Genomic DNA, 18,711 nt, shown 5'->3' on the forward strand with positions numbered 1-18,711 from the left:
TCAGAGTTAGCTCACATGGTTTCAATTTTCTGTTCTTTTGAGATACTAGCTAAAAGGCTTAACCAATGCTTAGATGCCACTGTGCTAAGGTTCAATTTCTGTAACTTTGTAAACACAGAAATATTCATTGCTCCAAAAAGACTGACTGCCACTGTTGCACAAGGAATCTTGGAAGAGCAAAGCACTTACGAAAGACCTGAATTCCAGTTAAAAAATATATATATATATATAACCTTTACTTCATCTTTCCATGCCAAGAAAGTACAAATTAGAGTCTGCAACAATCTTTTCTAACCTTCAATTCCGTCTAAAGTCATTCTTGAAAAAAAATACCCCAAACAACTTCCATGGATGTTGAAGCCAAGTTAAGGGAAACAAAAAGCTGTTCACACTGCCCATTACTACTGATTATCCTTATTTTTTTATTTGTTTCCTTATTTATTTGTTTCCTTATTTGTTTATTTGTTTCCTAATTTACTTATTTATTTGTTTATTTCCTGCTATATTGATTGCTCAGTCCCAGGATTGGTCCATACTTACAGGTAAAATAGTCCTCTGGAACATTCTGTGCTCGAATGCGAGCTGCAGGCCCACCATACACATAGAAATCCACCACTTCGAAGTAATCAGTCATATATTCTAACTGTTTGCAGTAGGTCCTCTCCATTCCTAAAGGGCAACATAGAAGCAGTTCTTTTTCATACGCCAAGGAAGGTAAAGTAATTAATAAAATGGATTAACACTACTAAACTCACATATTTCACAGAGGAATCAAACAGTGACTCAGTAAAATTAAATTGAAAAAAGAAGTATATACATTACCATGATCAGCTAAAACAATGAGGTTTGCACACTTGTGCAGGTTTCTTTGTTTAAGCCCATCCATGAGCATCCCCAGGGCTTGATCTGCTGCCTGTAAGGCTTTGATTACCTGTGAGATAAACCAGTTACATCTAAGATCCTTAAATGCTGAACTTTTTGCCTTCATATAAGTAAAAATGTAATACTTCTGGGTTAAAAATCAGCAAATATTGAAGTACAGTGTAGGAATAAATAAAAAACAGCTCTGAAGATTTGCCAGGCCACATGCTTCTACATATCACATAGTAATGTAATTAAAGTTCATTCTAAATATGAATATTATTATTTTTTCTAATAGTATGATCTGACATTATTTACTGCCAGTCTGTTTGGTTTATGGTTCTTTTTGATACACGCACAGTGTGGGAATCATAACAATGGACTCAACCACAAGCAAAAGTTCTTAATAAAATGTCATAAAACAGACACAGCAATTTTTCATCAACTATCATTTTCAGGTCTATAAACTGGTTAAGTTCATAGTGCAACACCATGTTTAGTGCAATTAAGTATAAGAAAAATATAGAAACTACTTACACCAGCACTAACTGGTCCAAATGAATGTCCAGAATGATCTGGTTCTTCAATATATAAAGTGTAAATATCAGGCCTTGAGTCATAAATAAATAAGAATGGAACATTATCAGAATTTAGAGGCATCATCTAAAGACAACATTTGGATTAAAAAAAAAAAAGCAATATTAAATGACATTTTCGAAGGAATTAAAAATAACCTCTGTAAAGTTTGATAACAGTCCATACAGCAAATATAATCATTCACCTTCCTCAGAGTTTTCTAATTAATCAGCATGGGCTCTTTGAAGTTGCAATTTCAGAAACAATATCCAATATCTGTAACAGGTATCACTCTGGGAAAGATCTTAGACACCAGAGCAAACAATCCTTTTCCAGATGTAAATGGAACTACCATCTGAAAGAGCTCTTCCTGACTAAACAGTGAGACTCTAGGGAGAATCTCCTAACTGCAAATACATTAGGATTTTATTAGCAACTTGTCATATAAAATATTTAATTTCTTTAAACATCACAAAGTTAACACCACGATCAGCACTGACATTTACTTTTCATCCTGAATTACTTACTGCAATTACTTTCATGTACTTAACCTTTCTTGTGCAATAGCCTTCATGTAAAATCTTTCAGCCATACACTTAGACTAGAAACTGAATATTCAATGTTTCCTACAGGTCATACACCAAGAAAAAAAGACACAACAATCAAATAAAACTCAAACAACAGTACATCCTGTTCAGATATATGTTCACTTTTTAATCTTTTGTACTTACAGTCTTATCATAGCTATGATAAGACACAGAACAGGATTAAGTTCAGCAAATAATCATTTGAAATGGTGAGGAAGATTCCAAGTTTCACAAATATCAATAGAAATTTCAATTGCTAGGCATTAAAATCTTTCCAAGCTAGAGTCTCACAAAGCAGGTAGATATTACAAAGTTTTACCTTTCAGGCTGGGCATTATCAAGCCATTTCAGTATTCCTGAAATTCTCTCTTCATATGGAATTGAACTGAAAAGAAAAAATAATAAGAAAAGATATGATGTTAACAAACCTTTCTGAGTAGAACTTCTATTTCTTAGACACAGAGAAAATGTCCATACTCTAATCATATATTAAAGTCACAGATCTGGAACTAAGAATGATGCATCTTAACAAAGTATTGCAATTAATTTGATTGCTCTCATTTTTAATTGAATGTAAGTCACTTTACGTATTGAATTAGACTGACCCTGATTTTGCAAACACAAACCTGTGGTGGTGAGACTACTCATATATTTGTAAATACATGCAAAAAAAAAAGAGATATTTTAAGTTCTGGAAATAAACCTGAAATACAAGGTAGAATAATTTTTATTCTTTCCAGCAAGTATAAGGCTTGGACTTTCATATTTTAAAAGTAAGTAATAATCCCATCAAAGTCTTTGTGAGATCATGCTTTGTTTCCTATGAAAGCGTTCACCCATTAAATAGCTCTGCTTTCCCTCAAAGTAATGCACAAGCTGTATGGTAGTTACCTTAAGTACTCAGGTGTCTTCTGAGTACCAAGCCTACAAATCACTGCAGTCTGTTTTCTATAAAGACTTTTGGTTCTATGCTTGCTCTAGATTATTTTACTAAATGTGAAGAATTGTGGGAAGTACACTGCAATCATCACAATCATCAAAAATCTAGAAATATTTTACTAATATCAATGTCTTGCATAGCAAAACAAACTACACAAAACACAAACAGAAAAAAAAACCACAACGAAAATAATGTCACAAAAACTATGAAGACAGTTGGTACTTCACGTGTAACCTTTGAATGAACTAGAAAAAACCATACAAGAGCTATGATTCAACAGCTGTGTCCACATTGTCAAACATGCAAGCAAGACCAGAGGAAATTAAAAGCCCCTCTTCCTTCAGCAGCTTCCCAATCCAGCAGCCTCTTTTCAATGATTTGTGTCTTCCATAGCATCTTGCCATGGCTGCCGAGTTTGTGTTTGTTGTCTTAGGGTATAGGTTATCTGTAAGCTTATTCTCAAGTGCAGGTATTTTTTAAGTACTATATAATATCTGTTGATTTTATGCATTGAAATATGACAATCATTGGTGCAACTTAGCAGTGGCTACTAATAATTTCCCTTGTGTTTTGCAGTTAGCTAAGACTTCCAAATTGTCTAGGAGAGCAGAATGTACAGTACCCTTTGACTTTCTTATTGCAAATCCCCTGAATGGTTTTGAAAATTTCAAGTATTTTTGGTCATTCCATGACATAACCAGGACAATGTGACATGGCACTTATCTGTCAGGCTTGTTTAAAAATTTTGTATTTCATTTCCTTCAACTCAAATAGCAGTTTGGATTTTTGGAGTAATCTACAGGAATTTAGTGCAAACCCTATCAAATCTTACCCGTTGTATATGGTGTACAAGGTGGGGTATGTTCCCTCAATTGGAACATCAGAGCCTGGCCAAAAGAAGGTGCCTGCTTTCAAATTTTGATTCATTGCTGTCAGCCAGACCTTTGAGTAAAGATACAAACAAATGATTTTTTTGTCATCACTGGAGGACTTCAGATCACAAAAGTAAAAATATGCGTTGCAAGCACGCATTTTTCCTCCTCCTTTCACACATCACAGTTACCTAATGACCATTTCTGATCTGAAGTTTTGTTTCCTACATGCTCATTCTGAAGAAAAGTTAGTAGCGTGGAAACCATGATGTTGTCATTTCTTGGATATTCTCAGCATAGGAAAAAATTCATATAAGTATTTCCATAAATGGCAATGGGCAGTGATCCTTTTTCCCGCAGCAAACCCCAGGATCATGAAGATGAAAGAAGCTGCCTTAGGGATATTCAGATATGACATTAGGAAACATTTTATTACTTATACAGTGTCAAACACTGGAACAGGATTCCTAAAGAGGTTGTTGCTGCCCTATGCCTGTCAGTGTTTATGAGGCATTTTTAAGGGACAACACCCTTAAAAATGTGATTTAATGTTTGGCCAGCCCTGAGTTGGTCAGGCAGCTAGACTAGATGATAACTGTAAGTCCATTCCAACTGAAATATTCTATTCTATTAGTTTCATTTTAGTTTGTATAGATTTCTATTTCAGATATAGATTCTAATTATATGAGTTTATTATAAGAGGGCATATTTCTATAAATCCTAAGAAGTGCCCCTAAAAAGTGCAACATTACAAACCTGACGGAATCCTTCAGGAAAAAAACAGCACCAAAATTTGGGTATTTCAGTATATTATAAACATTACTACACGGACACACACACACACACATATAAATGTATGTTAAGTAAGTATACAACATATTGCATATATTTGGGGGGTTTTCAGCACCATTATTACAGCTTGATATTTCTAGGAAATTAATAATAATAATAATCATAACTATAGGCACAATTTGAGTTTGCTATGGAATGTGCTATATGTTGTATATAATTGACGCTTTTTTCAGAAATTAAGCTATTTTCCACTTCCTTCCTTGCTTTTAAATGCCTGAACACTTGAAAATAGATATGTGTAAATAGACATAATTTGGAAACCAAATTCATTTTGTGGCAAGTCATCAAAAGACAAGCAAAAAAAAATTCCCCAAAATCAAATCATACTGAAAATTTACTGTGGTTCCCTGTGGCAAGAAATTCACTTCAGTACTAGATGAAATATTTCAGTCTTTTTTTACTAACTGCCACATTAAGTGAACATTTTAAGTCTCAGAATTAACAAATTAAGAGTCCTTTTACTTTCATAACAAGCAAACTATTTTACAGGCAGCCTATAATATGAAGCCTACAGGTTATCTAGTACTTTCTGTGAATATACTGGACAGTTTTAAATTTTATTCCCTTTTTGCATTGTTTTATGATATGACACAAACCACTCTGGACATAAATACCATATGAAAAACAAACCTACTGGTTGCCCTTTCCACCACTCAGGTTTGAATTTTTCCTCCCCTGAAAGTGAGAAATGCGCATTCAAGCCTACATCATACATGTTGTTATCAATGATACCATGAGATTCTGGATACAATCCCTGTAAAATGAGAATAAACAAAATAAAATGCTTAGCCCTGAAATCAAATGTACCGTAAACTATGTTTCAATACACATTGCTACAGTGTTGCAATTTCTAAAGAACTGTTTTATCTTAGAAACAGAATGCTTTCCTGATTCACACAGATGGTCTTCCTGCCAATGAATTCAGTGCTCCCATCAAATTCCCTTTTCCAGCCCAGTTAAAACCTGATGTGCTGTGCATTAAGTACCCTGCACGTCCCGTGGCTGTATGTCAGCTGCCAAACCCACCCTAACAAATGCTATCATCAAAAGGCTGTGTCCTCACCCATGCTCACCCACATCAAATTAAACTGATAAGGATCAGGAACAACTGGCTCACAGGCCAGAGACAGACAGCACAACATGCATAGCCACACCGGTCATGCTTGTACGTACCATCTCAGCATCTCTATCTCTCATATCTGTAGCATGAGCTCCCATTACCCAGAAAATGATAGGCATCACAAAATCCTTTCTGTGTTACCCAGATAACGAAAAGGAAAAACAAAAATTCTCACTTACTGTGACAATAGTGTAGTGGTTTGGGAAGGTTTTCGTGGGGTAAACAGCTCTCATGTATTTTGAATGTGTCCCACATGTTTCTGCAAACGATCAGGGTATTAATATACATTTCCTTATATTTTTTTAATTGAAAACTAACAGTCTTTAAAACTAACAAAAATCACCACAATCAGTTGCTGTGGGTTTAGATGGAGAAATGTGACTTCAAAACAAGATTCCTAAAGTTCTGATATCTCCTTGTGAGCTAAGCCTACTGTCCAATCACAGTCAGTGGACCTGGATGCCCAATTCAGCTGCCTAAAGCCTAGAGACTTAAGATCCTTTGAGAAATCTTTAATGATCCCCTCTGGCATCCAGATGCTCCTCCTCCACCCTCTCTGCCAATCCAAATAAATTTCTCAGATACTTCTGAGATCCAAAACAGCCTAGCTATACATGTTTATGCAATGAGACTGAAGCCTGAGGTCAGATATTCTGCAGAGCTGATTGGTGACCAACAGGGAAGGACCCAGTTGCTTAAGCACTGGAGCCAGGTGCCATGTGAGAAACCCTCTGATGTCCAAGACATCTGCATGAAACTTTACAGTTTTGATGCAAATCAATTTGAGATCTGTATTCTCCTGACACGACTGCTGAAGGCCATGGCACTTTGAGGTATACCAAAACCACAGATTTTAGGGCAACAATTTGTCCTGTGGCACCCTCTGGCTGTTAATTGAACCGGTTCTTGTAGAGCCAAGAACCTCTAGGCTCTTGCACTGCACTGTGCAGACTAAATTATACACAAAGGCACTGACTTCAATGAGCATATAACCATCTCACATGCAGACATCTCCAAGAACATTTCTCAATGTAGGTGTTCTGCCCTTGAGTGAATCCCAACCCAGATGTCCTACCTATATCTCCAAACACTGCATTATTTTTCATCAACGAAAGGTACTCAGCACACACCCATGTGTAATGTCTAAACAGACTGTAAGATTCAACTTATTGACCCACAAAACATGAAGACTGGAAAATGCCTTAATGATGTTTTTACATCTAACTCACATGGACAAAGTTCTATATTAAGCTGTAACCCGATGATTATTTCATGCATGCTCAAACACACTTTATTCATTGATGTAGAGCATTTCAGTCAAAGAACAGAAGCTGATTTCAACTAAGCAACCGAAACAATGAAAGTGTGAAATTTTTCAACTAAACTGTTCTAATGTGATACAGGGGGGGAAAAAAAAAAAAAGGCCTAAAGAATGTTTGAAGAATGGCTGAATAATTGAATAATTGAAAGACATGAGAAAATCATCAAAATTTTCTATGGATTTCTCTTGCACAATAAAGGATCTATATTCATAGTATACATATTCTATAAGCTCAATCACCTTTACTGAAAGTTCTAAGTTAAAGGAGTTAATAGACAGGAAAGATTTTATGCTTTTTATGCTACAAATAAACATTACATTTTTTTCCTTTTGCAAAAAAAAAATTTCCCTTTCCTGTAGATTTCTGAGAAATATAAGCATGAATGTGCATAAACAATTCCTCAAATTGACCACAAATATGAGCAATGCTGAATAAGACCAGTTCTTGTTTCAAAGGATTCCTTGGAAACATAGACATAGAATGGTATTCGTTCCTTTTGCCAGTTTGGCATTTCCTTTTCACCTTGTTTCAAAATATTGGAACTGACCACTGACTTCAGCATTCATGACTACTTCACTGATTCAAGTTCCTACCAGTCAGAATGACATCAGAGAATAAATGATTAGCCCGAGAAGCCAGGTTTGCACATTAGTTCAAGCTCAAGTTTCTGGATACTCTCATCCACAAACAAGATTGTTAACTATTTGGTAAAATGTAGTACTTCATAACATACTTGTGATATTTTCAAATGAGCACTATAGAAATGTAATGTAATATACTCAGAACTGATACAAATACTGTCAATTTAGACTACTGCTGATGAGAAGAAATTTCTAAATATGGAGACATTTTGTCCAGGTACAAAATGTCTGGAGATCTGGGTTCTAAAATATTCAGGAATTTTAACCAAGTGTACACTAATGGTCTCACTTTTTAGTGTGCTTTAAAGCACAAGGTAAAGATCTTCAACTTACTCTTCCTCGCAGTATTCAGAAATATGGAAAATGGTTACTTGAGCAATAACATCAACATACTAACACCTTAAAATATCTGACTTGAAAAAAAAGAAAAATTTTCCAATAACTCAATGTATTATACTATAATGTTCAACTCCTTATCAGCTATTTATTTTTTAATTCAGTACTGTGAGTGCAGGAAATCCTTATCTGGAACTTTTTGTCAGTTTTAAACTGTGTTTTAATGTATATTTCAAACTGTGTATTTAATAAAAAGTTGCTGACCAATTTTAGAGACCTTATTTTAAAAAAAAAAGTCATGTTTGCTGTGCAAATAGAACAAGTAATGCAGAACATCTGATAATGAAAATATACAACCGATGAGAGAGATCTGATTTGTGATTTTTTTTATTGCTAAGCAACACATATTCATGACAGTAGCAAAAGGGATCAGAGAGATTGCATGCAGACTTTTAAAGGAAACAGTCAAAGCACCCTTGGTAACTTACTGAGTTTTTCAATATTTGGCAGCAAAGAACTCCAAGTTTCCAAATATTCTGCTCGAAACCCATCCATTGAAAAAAGGATAAGTGGTGGGCGAGTAAATCTACAAGAAAATATAGGTTTATCATCATAAAGAAGTTTAGAGAGTTGGTGACTAATTAAGATTTCTAACAATAAAAATTCAGCTTTTACAAGCAGGATCTAGAATATTCATGTGCATCCCAGAATTAATAACACAGTGCAAGATAAAGAAATAGTTCCAAATTGAGAGCAAATGTACAATCCCTCTGGTAAGAAACACTGGAGGAATAAAATGCAAGTAATCCTTTCAATCGTAATTTTTTTAAAAGTTACATATTGACATCAGGCATTAATCACTGTCCCTGTTTGTTTCTCATTAACAGTGCTCTTTCCAAAACACAGAAGCACACTAGCATCAACAGTTTGTATAAAAACAGCCTGCATAAAACAGCTTACTGATTTGAATCTGAAATTAAATGGATCTTTATATTGCAATGCTGTTTATAGCACTTAAAGAAGCTACTTTCCAAGTTTTTGCCTATGAAACTGTGTTAACTCAGCAAGTTGTTAACCTAAAAAGTGTAGTTTTATGCCTATGTTGGGAGGTGCATGCAGGAACCCATAAGGAAGTCATAATGCTAGTGGTCTTACTGTTATAATAAACTAAATTGGCAGTAAAATAAAATAAAATAATGAATTACATAACAAATATCATAACTGAACCAGAAATTATTTTGTCTTTCTTCGAGGACAACTTTTACATGGTGTTTTCTGCCTAGCCTCTATGATTCTGAAATACTACACAAATAACAAATATTTTTCAGCGTTTGTAGATATACAGCTGCTTCATAGCTTTCTCTTAAATACACCTTTCTTCCTGCAAATAATTGGAGCAAAAAAAAACCCCCAAAAAACACCAAACAGAAACAACCCTGTTGCCTAAAGAATTGCAATCACAGATTGTAACTCTTATTACAGACTGCATAAGGTGACTTATCTGAATTGTCAAAGATACAGTATGGTAACATAAAATGGACTATGAACAATATGTGATAAATGAACTTTGAGATAACTCTAACAATTTTTCCAGGCCTTTGCAATTTGAATTTTAATCTGAATTTGAACTCCTGTACCCTGCTCTAAACTGTAAATGATCAATGAATGTGCAAAAAGATGACAAAGGTTTTAAAAAGAACAAACATCCCTAACCACAAACCATTACTACAGAATATTCCTCAGGGCATGGACTTTACTCTCCGTAAATATGAAAACCTGTTTCAGGACACTGGAGTATTTCTGACCATTGCAAAGATTTTATTTGCTAAGAAGACAAATTCCTTTATCCTACCCAACTGGACACTGAGGAGTTTCAACTGGCACACAGGGTTCTTCTACCCAAGATGTTTCACCTAAAAAGAAAAAAAAAATACTGAGTTAGCACTGAACTCCCCCCACCACCATAAAAAGCAGCTACCTGGATGATTTTTTTAAAGCTCTTCCTGTAACATTTTCTGCTTCAACAGAATTATAGGGCTAAAGACACCTTTATTTCAGAAACCATTTGGTGCAACCTATTAGGCCCTCAAACCCAGAAAGGACTAGTGCCCACAATTGTAAGTTAAAAACAAAGCACATATACTACACACAAAAGCAAACAAACAAAATGGAGAAGAAAACACTATGAAAGCTTAGCCTTTTACTAGGTTTTAAATGAAAAATATTCAAACTGTATCCTGTCAACACTGGGCTACTTAATCCTTTTTTCTTTTCTGGGTACCACTGACACACTTAAAGACAAGCCCAGGTCTTTCTGCATGTTGTGGTTTAACCCCTTTTAGCTTTAATCTGCATTCAGTTAACAAATACAATTTTGCAGGAGTTGCCTTAAATTTATCCCTTTCCATAACATAAAGGAATTCTGATAACAGATACTATGTCACCAGCATAGTCCTGAAGTATCATTCCTGAAACTGAATTATACCTGTACTATTCTTTATGTGTTTAGCTGGAGTCAGTATGAAATTAGCCATGAACAAAGATATTCAAAAATAAATAAAACATGAAAAATCCAATCTAAAACTAGATTTGTAATAAAAAGGATGGGAAATCTTAAATTAGGGATGACTACTACAACATATACTTCAGATTGTCTCCATCTATTTTGGGGGAAGGGGAAAAAAAAAAAAGGAAACAACCCAAAGTCCCCATGTGTGGCATACTTCTGCAATATCCAAATCATTTTGTCTCTCTCATGAATGACACAATTCACAGTGTTCTGCAGCAACAGTCCTTTTCACAGTCAAAAATACCAAAAACTTCACCTTAAAACATATTAATTTTTCAAAATGTCACTCAGACTCTAGTTTTGAAAAATTAATTCACCTACCTTTATATTTTCAATGTTTGCCCATCTATTTCATAGAATAATTTATATATAAAACTTTTTGACTTTTGATTTACCTTTGCAAATGGTGTAGTAATTTACACAGCAGTCATTTTTCTGCAAGCAGTCATCAGAACAAGAACAGTAACTTCCAGGCATTCTTGTCTCACCACAGCGGAAATTAGTGCACTTCCAAGATCGGGCTGAAAATTCAAAGAAAAATGTTATGATTCATGATCCTAATTTCAGAATTTCATTTAAAACCTCATGTGAGCTTCTTTGCATGGAAATTCTCCAAACAGGTAAGGGAAAAAAAAAATGTTATTTATATGTACTGTTTGAGTTGCTTTAGAAGTTTGCTATGGAAAGAAAACTCAAGATCTCATTTAACACAAAAAGCCTATTTCTTCAGCCATTGAACAGTAACACAGAGTCATATAATAATTTATTTTACAATGGTGTCCCCAGAGTCATGCCTTCCATCTTTCCCAAAAGATCTAGGGAGAAAAACCAAACAAAACCAACCAACCAACCAACCAAACAACAAACAAAAAAACCCATTCCATATTTTTTACAGAGGAAAAAGAGAAGTAAACTGATCTTTTTCACGGTCTTGCACATGACTTCCATCATAAAGGAAAAAAAAAAAAGAGAAGTAAAGGCTGAAGGGGGCAGAAAAAGCAGTAAGGATGAAGAAATATCTGAGCAGCTGCTGGGAAAGCTGAGACAGTAACTGCAGAGGAGCGTGGCCTCAATGCAGAACCAGACTATTCCCCCAGAAGACAAGTGGGCTCCTCCAGTCACAGGCACCCACCAAGGTCTGCATGAGGCTGGAAAGCACAGCTGACTGGGAAACACTCCTTTACTTTTAAATATGCAAGAGATACCAGCACAACAAGGTTGCTTCAAGAGCCCTGCTTAAAGACAACGATTATTTCTGCTTATGCTCATCTTCACCTTAATAAGTGCCATGAAATATGCATGACAAATGCTTTGGTTATGCATAAGGGACAAAAATGCAGGGGTCTGATTTAAGAAAGATGCAGGAAGATTTTGTGTCCTGCCAGGTCACCAGGTTACAGCTCTCTAGCCACCTGATTACAGAGGCAGCTTGACTCTGCCTCATCCACCTGAATAGGAAGAATAACTTTACTGTTGAGGGTAATGGAGCACAGGAAAGGTTGCCCAGAGAGGTTGTGGAATCTTCTTTCCTGGAGACATTCAAAAGCCATTTGGACACAAGCCTCAGAAGTGTGCTCTAGGATCCAGGGAGGTTGGACTAGATGACCTCCAGTGATCCATTCCAACCTTAACTATTCTGTGACTTTGTGATTTTTGTCACATTTCCCTCCCCCAGGAATGTGACACAACTTCTGTGTATCTGTGTAAACATGAGAATTACCCATTTTCTATTACAGTCACATGAAGAAACAAATTCAAAATAAAATGGACACTGCCTGGAGAGGAACTTACTTGGCTCCACACAAGTGTCCTCATAGTCCCAGCAGCAGTCCCGACGCTCCTTGCAGCCGCTGTCGCACTGGCAGCCGGACACGTCTTTCCTGTGTGGCTCACTGCACTTGTGTCTGCAGCTGACTGTAGGGAGAAGGCAGAGAGGCTGAGTGCTCGGATATCCCTGTCCCAGGCAGGTCAGTTAAACAGATCATGGATATGGGCTGCAGGGAGAGATGTGCTGAATAATTTTCCAAATCTGATTCCCTAGCCATTTTCCAATACGGTCACTAGCACACGGGCCAACACAGTGGAAGCAAGGCTGTAGGAATTTCTCTGGGAGCTGAAGGTCTGACAGCTGTTGGGACCACTCCAGCCTGGAGCAAGGCAGCTGAGGCAGCACCACGGCAGCCCCATACCAGGCACTGGGCACTTCCCCGACAATAGGGACAGGTCAAGGCCAGGCTGTTGGCCTGTGGGTGGGCCTGGCTCAGCAGGACTCATGGCTGGGCAGGGAAAGGCTGTGGGGAGCTGGAAGCCATCCCTGCTGGGTCAGCGCTGGGCCCTGGGCAGATGGGGACAGCCCAAGGGAATCTCCTTTCCTGGAGACATTCAAAAGCCCTCTGAACAATCCATAAAGCTTATTGGTGCACTCAGGATTCTGGCAATATCTCTGCTACCTTATCATTACAATGTCCCTTAAAATCTGTAGGTTTGGTTGCTTTCATTAAAACAAAGAAAAGTGTCCAAATGAGGGGCCTGGTGTTGGAAGTTGAGACGTATTCCTCAGCACAGCTCTGACACCTTTGAGCAGGGTGAAGGGACAGCTCTGGGTTTCCTGAGGACACCTGAAGACCACCCCAAATCTCCAAAGATGACTTGCAATTCCACACCAGCCTCCACACCACGTCCACTTTCCCTGTACTCCAGATGTATTGTTTTAACTCTGCTGAGCTCCTGCATTTCCAGCTTTCTTCTCCAGTCACACACTTAAACAGGAATAGGTATAACCATTTACTCAGGTTTGATACGGCAGTTCTATTGTAATTACCACAAGGTTCATGCTTTTGCAGGATGCACTGCCTACAAATTTGGGCTTTAGTATCCACTTTGTAGAGCCTATGCAGAGCTAAAATGATTTTCAAATTATCAAAAACCAAATATGGTTCCATTTCATCTTCTTTGCTAGGGCCCATGTTATTGAAAGTCTTCAGAAGGGTCTAAGACATGATGAGCTACTAGGTAAACAAGTACAGTATGTGTTGATTAGCGATGAGAAAGAGACTGTGCTTCCTTGAACTCCTCCAATGTGGTATACTATTGTTTGGATTCTAAAGGAAGTGTTTTATTTAATTCACAATGTGTTGTGTTTGTTTGTTCTCCCCTAGATTCTCACCCTGTTCTCACCCTGACATCAAAACATTACTTTGTCTTTCTAACTAAGAAATACCATTCCACCAAATCAAGCCACCACCACCTTTTACTGTAGCTTTACAGAAACTCAAGTTTTCAAAGAATATCCATAACTAGTTTTAGCATCAGCTATCTGAACTATTCCAAATATACTCTAAGCACAAGATCCAATGATATTTCTTGAACAAAATATTGTTCAAATAATTGCAATAATTATATGTAATAAGATAACACATATCTCAAATTTTCTGGAAGTGTTAATGTAATAAAACATGCTGTGAACTAGGTTTCACGCTTTTGAAAATATTCAGCAAGGCAATTGGTTGTTTAGGACAGGTTTTTCAAGTATAGATTGTGAGTGTTCAGTTCTTACACAATGGAACTTGAAAAATGCAAGAACTTTATTTTCACAGGTGGTGACTTTTCACAGATCATTTGCATCACACTACAAAAGGGCCTTTGCTGAAAGCATTTACCAGATCCAGATCGTTGGCAATTATGCTGAAAGTATCATAAACATACCTTGCTCCTGGATTCCACGGTTGAGTCCTAGTCCTAAACCTAGTCCCAGGGATACGACCACCAAAGCACACAGCAGAACCTGTCACACAGACACAGGGAATAAATTGTGATAAATTGTTATGTTTGCTAGAAATTAACTCTATTATTATTTTTCTATGAATGAATGATTTCTTAAGAACTAATCATTTCTCTGAAGTTCTTAATCAAAAAATTGAGCCTGAAGATAGGAGAGGCACAATAATTATAACCTTAGAAGCTGAGGTCCTAATGTTGCACTTTTAACCTATGTCCAGTTGCAATGTTGTAATTGGGGAAATCTTTACTGGAGAAAAGATAATATGAAGTAATCAGTGTATTTATCTGTTTTGCATATGCCTTACCTGTACAAATAAAGGCAATTACTTTTATTTATCTTTTGTATTTACCTGATATGACCACAAGGATTTCTTAAGAGATTTAGCTGGATTGAGGCTGCAAGTGTAAAATTTTCACCCACGTGCCAGTTTTTCATAATAAGTCACCCTGTTAGTAAGTTAGAGGAAATTGGAAAGAGACTAACAGCACAAGGAAACTCTATACCAGAAAGAAACATGACTTTCGGGAGACTAGGGCAGAGCTGAGGAAGCCTCTATCAGCATAATATATACCGAAGACAAATGGCAATCCATGTTGGCTGAAAGGTGCAGTGAAAAGTGACAACCCTCTCAGATTATTTTGTGATTTATGCACTTTCCTCTTTGCTAATATAATCATGGGAAAGGAAATGCATATCACGGAAAAAAACATCATGAACCAGCCCAGTTTATGTCCCACTTTGGCCTCAGAGATTTCTTTTGTCTTCTGCTATTTCCAGGAATAAGCTGACTGATTCCTGGAAATACTAAGGCTGAAAATAAAGTAGAATGAGAGAGGGTTACCCACAAGCTCAGCGTTATTGTAATGGTGCCTCTTATCTGAGACTACAGCAATTTTAAGGAACTGAGAACAACTGCACGTTCATCCCCTGATCCTTGCTGCTGCCTGTCCTGCCGTGCAGGTGGTTGGGCAGAAGTGTGGCAGCAGGGAGGGCTGCTCAATTCTCAGGTGTGGATGTACAACTGATTTATTTCTCGGGCAACACCAAACACTAACAATGACATAGTTACTTCCTTCACACTTTCTCCTTCTCACCTTTACTTTCTTCCTGCTGCTTACTCACAGGTTTTTGTACAGATGTACCTCAAAATCGAGTGGAAATTGAATTTGTGCAAGAACTGGATGAGAGAGTCAGGTGGAGTAAGGATGTGTGGAAAGATTGCCCAAACTGGCAGAAATGCTGAAGTCCCTTGAAGAGAGACCTCATGTGTGAAGGCAGCAGTTTAACCCTACATGCAGTCAGCAGGGTCTGAAAAGAAGGGTGTTGGGGTGTTCTTTTAGGCTAGACCAGCAGCCACGTTTTCTGGGCAGCGAGGATAATACTGCCAAGTTCACCTAACAAGTCATATTTCACTGAGCACAGATAAGCTTAATCACCAGAGCACGTACTTTTCACCTTAAAGACACTATGGTTTTACCCTTCATTTTGATTAAAACTCACATCTGTAATTGAAATAAATAGATGATACTAAATTGAAGTAAAAAATAAAGTACAGCTATTACAGCAACAAACATTCCCAGTTCTTCAAATAATGAGACAGGTGAAGTTAAACCCAAAAACTCCTATCCGGTATACAGATAAGATGCTGCATTTATTATAACATTTACACAAACACTCTTGACTTTGGGACATTCATTCTTAAGGTGAAATAACATAGGAAGCACCTTTTCAAATCCTCAGGCTTTCCACAGCTAACTTCTATGATTAAATTCAGGATTACAATTACTTATTCATAGAAAAGTTGTTCCTAGCGTATATGCTCTGTTCGCTGGAGTACTTATGACTCCTATTTGTGAGTATTCAATTCTCTGCCAAAACTTTCAGGAAAAGGTTGCCAAGAAAGTATTTCATGCATTGGATTTATCAAAAACATAAACTGTGTGGAATATTAACAGTTTACACCTCTAATACGTAGGTTTTGGGTTTTGTTCAGACAGGCATTTGAAAACTAGTGCATCTGAAAGAATGAATATGTTTTAGGATACTTACATTTCTCACTTTACTCTTCCAAGTACCTCTTGAAGGTATAATTTACTTTCCTTTATAGTTGTGCAATTTTCCCATTATAGTTATGTAATTTTCCCGTATTGTATCTCATGACTCATTTTTAACTGATGGCTTTAGGAAAAACATATCTGCTATTTCATCTTCTTTTTACCATTTCCAGTATTTCCCTCATATTTTATGCAATCCTTGCATAATGCAGCATCAGGTAGGAAATTGTACTATGTGAAATTGTTCTGATGACATAGAGCTGAAAAGTATAGTAGCTTGACTCTCTTTTTCATAGGGCTGATTTCAAAATTAAGTTGCAAGCCTTTCTAAAATCAGTATCTGTAGTTTTGTCTAAATTTCAATTTACAAATGCAAGAGTTCGTGCAAACGTTTACACGTATTTAGTATTTGTGTCTATTGTGGTCACAAACAGAACACAAAAATATATTTTAAAAACTTTTCAAAAAGCCTACACTTTATTTATTTTACAAGGCATCTGCATAGCTCTTAAAGCCTCAGGGAAGACGTAAAGAGTTGACATGATATTTGAGATGCGGGACTGACAATACTGTCCAAAATGTTACATTCGGCTTTTCCCATGCCTTGCTTCCTGAATGCTTTCTGCCAACGACTTGCCTATAGGTTCTGTTTTGTTAACGACAACTGTAAAGATACAAAAGTAAGCAAAAAGAAAGTGTGGTTGCTTTGGCCACAAACACATCTGGTTTAAGACAATGTCTAAAATGAAAAAATCGAAGCAAGGTTTTAATTATGCAAAAGAACTCTCAGGTAAATGAAGTACAACAAAAACTGCCAGAAAAAAAAAATTGCTTCATAGGTACCAGAACTTTAGAAATGTGCCAGTGAAGCTAGTGCAGTTTCGGTTATACACTCATGCAGTAAAACATTAACTACCAATTACTAAGCTACTTTGAATGATTATACTGATACAATGAAACTTTAAAAAATCCTGCAGATTTGAATGATTATACTGATACAATGAAACTTTAAAAAATCCTGCAGATTTGAGAATTGTTAAACTAGCAGCCCTGAAGAGCAGCTACTTACAACACAGATGACTTTGTATTTCAAAGCTTTTTTCTTCATGTACTCTTCTGGTTTTAAAGACACCTCCTCCGAATATCCTCTGTAATCCTTGGTTATATCATCCTCAAGCTCCATTTTGTCGAGATCTGCCTCTCTTCTGCCTCTTCCGCCTTCCTCAGCCTTCCCAGCTGTGTTAGCTGTGAGTTAGATGCTACTCCTCCTTCCAGAGTTCTAGTACTTTGCTCATAGAACTTTTTATGAGATCTCAGCATTTGCATCCGTGTTAGGTTTGCAAGAAGCCAAAGCAAGCAGGAAAACTACTCTGAAAGGTCAAAGACTGAAAAACATTGTCAGCTTCAGGGAGCCCGACTATTCAAGATAAGAAAGGCATTAGGCAAACACTTAAGTCGAGATTAGAATTAAAATGTTGTTAAGCAATAAAATGCAAAAATCCTCAAGTACTCAACTATTTGGTTAAAAGCTTGTCATCCAGAGAATTTATCCTCAAAGCAAGTGTTAAATATACGAAACCAATATGAAAGGAGACTGTTCCTTACTTCTGTTGTGCCATGCCTATGTTTTCAGATCCATTTCCTTATTTAGCATTAGAGGATTCCTCCCTGAGCGTTTCAATCTATCTTTGTCTCAACTTTTTTCCCCTTCTTACACTTTTTTTTTCAGTAGTTAAAACTGCTAATTAAAAACAAATTGTATATAGCCAAATCAAATTCAATTAAAAAAATAAAAAAGGTTTTGTTTAAGTACAATTTAAAATCTATTTATGTTTCAACTTGGTGGTTACTGGAAGGATTGGCTGTTACAAAAATTATCTTCATAGTCTACTAGGACTATGAATGCGTAACTATTCAGAGGTTGATCTGATTCTAAATTTGAGCATCACATGAACTGCAACTTATAATAATCAAATTTATAATATTTATATTTTAAAAAATCCAAACCATTATACTATACAAGCTGATATGAAAAAAAAAAACTTCACTGCAACTCAAATTAGTACAATCTCCTTATTTTGTACAATTTGTGTCATGCTCAAGTCCCACATTATCTAGGACATCCCCATTAATCATACACACACACACACACACACACACACACACACACACATCATCATCATCATCATCATCATCATCC

General features: G+C 36.5%; 1 protein-coding gene across 1 annotated transcript in view; it reads right to left on the bottom strand.

Annotated features, from left to right (window-relative positions):
• The window catches only part of ENPP3 (ectonucleotide pyrophosphatase/phosphodiesterase 3), a 35,626-nt gene extending 17,785 nt beyond the window's left edge, over positions 1 to 17,841 (bottom strand). Inside the window, exons 1-13 of the mRNA XM_066179168.1 lie at positions 17,581 to 17,841; positions 14,382 to 14,460; positions 12,468 to 12,590; positions 11,072 to 11,197; positions 9,960 to 10,020; positions 8,596 to 8,693; positions 5,988 to 6,067; positions 5,323 to 5,442; positions 3,797 to 3,906; positions 2,344 to 2,409; positions 1,399 to 1,471; positions 823 to 931; positions 541 to 669 (exon numbers count right to left, since the gene is read on the bottom strand). Coding sequence (XP_066035265.1) covers positions 541 to 669; positions 823 to 931; positions 1,399 to 1,471; positions 2,344 to 2,409; positions 3,797 to 3,906; positions 5,323 to 5,442; positions 5,988 to 6,067; positions 8,596 to 8,693; positions 9,960 to 10,020; positions 11,072 to 11,197; positions 12,468 to 12,590; positions 14,382 to 14,460; positions 17,581 to 17,694 — 1,288 coding nt within the window. The 5' untranslated portion in view covers positions 17,695 to 17,841. The remainder of the gene's footprint in view (positions 1 to 540; positions 670 to 822; positions 932 to 1,398; positions 1,472 to 2,343; positions 2,410 to 3,796; positions 3,907 to 5,322; positions 5,443 to 5,987; positions 6,068 to 8,595; positions 8,694 to 9,959; positions 10,021 to 11,071; positions 11,198 to 12,467; positions 12,591 to 14,381; positions 14,461 to 17,580) is intronic.
• Between the last annotated feature and the right edge of the window lie 870 nt (positions 17,842 to 18,711).

Source organism: Chamaea fasciata, unplaced genomic scaffold (genome assembly GCF_029207755.1).
Source record: "Chamaea fasciata isolate MVZ Bird 193981 ecotype frontalis unplaced genomic scaffold, bChaFas1.0.hap1 SCAF_3, whole genome shotgun sequence".
Classification (NCBI taxonomy): Eukaryota; Metazoa; Chordata; class Aves; order Passeriformes; family Sylviidae; genus Chamaea; species Chamaea fasciata.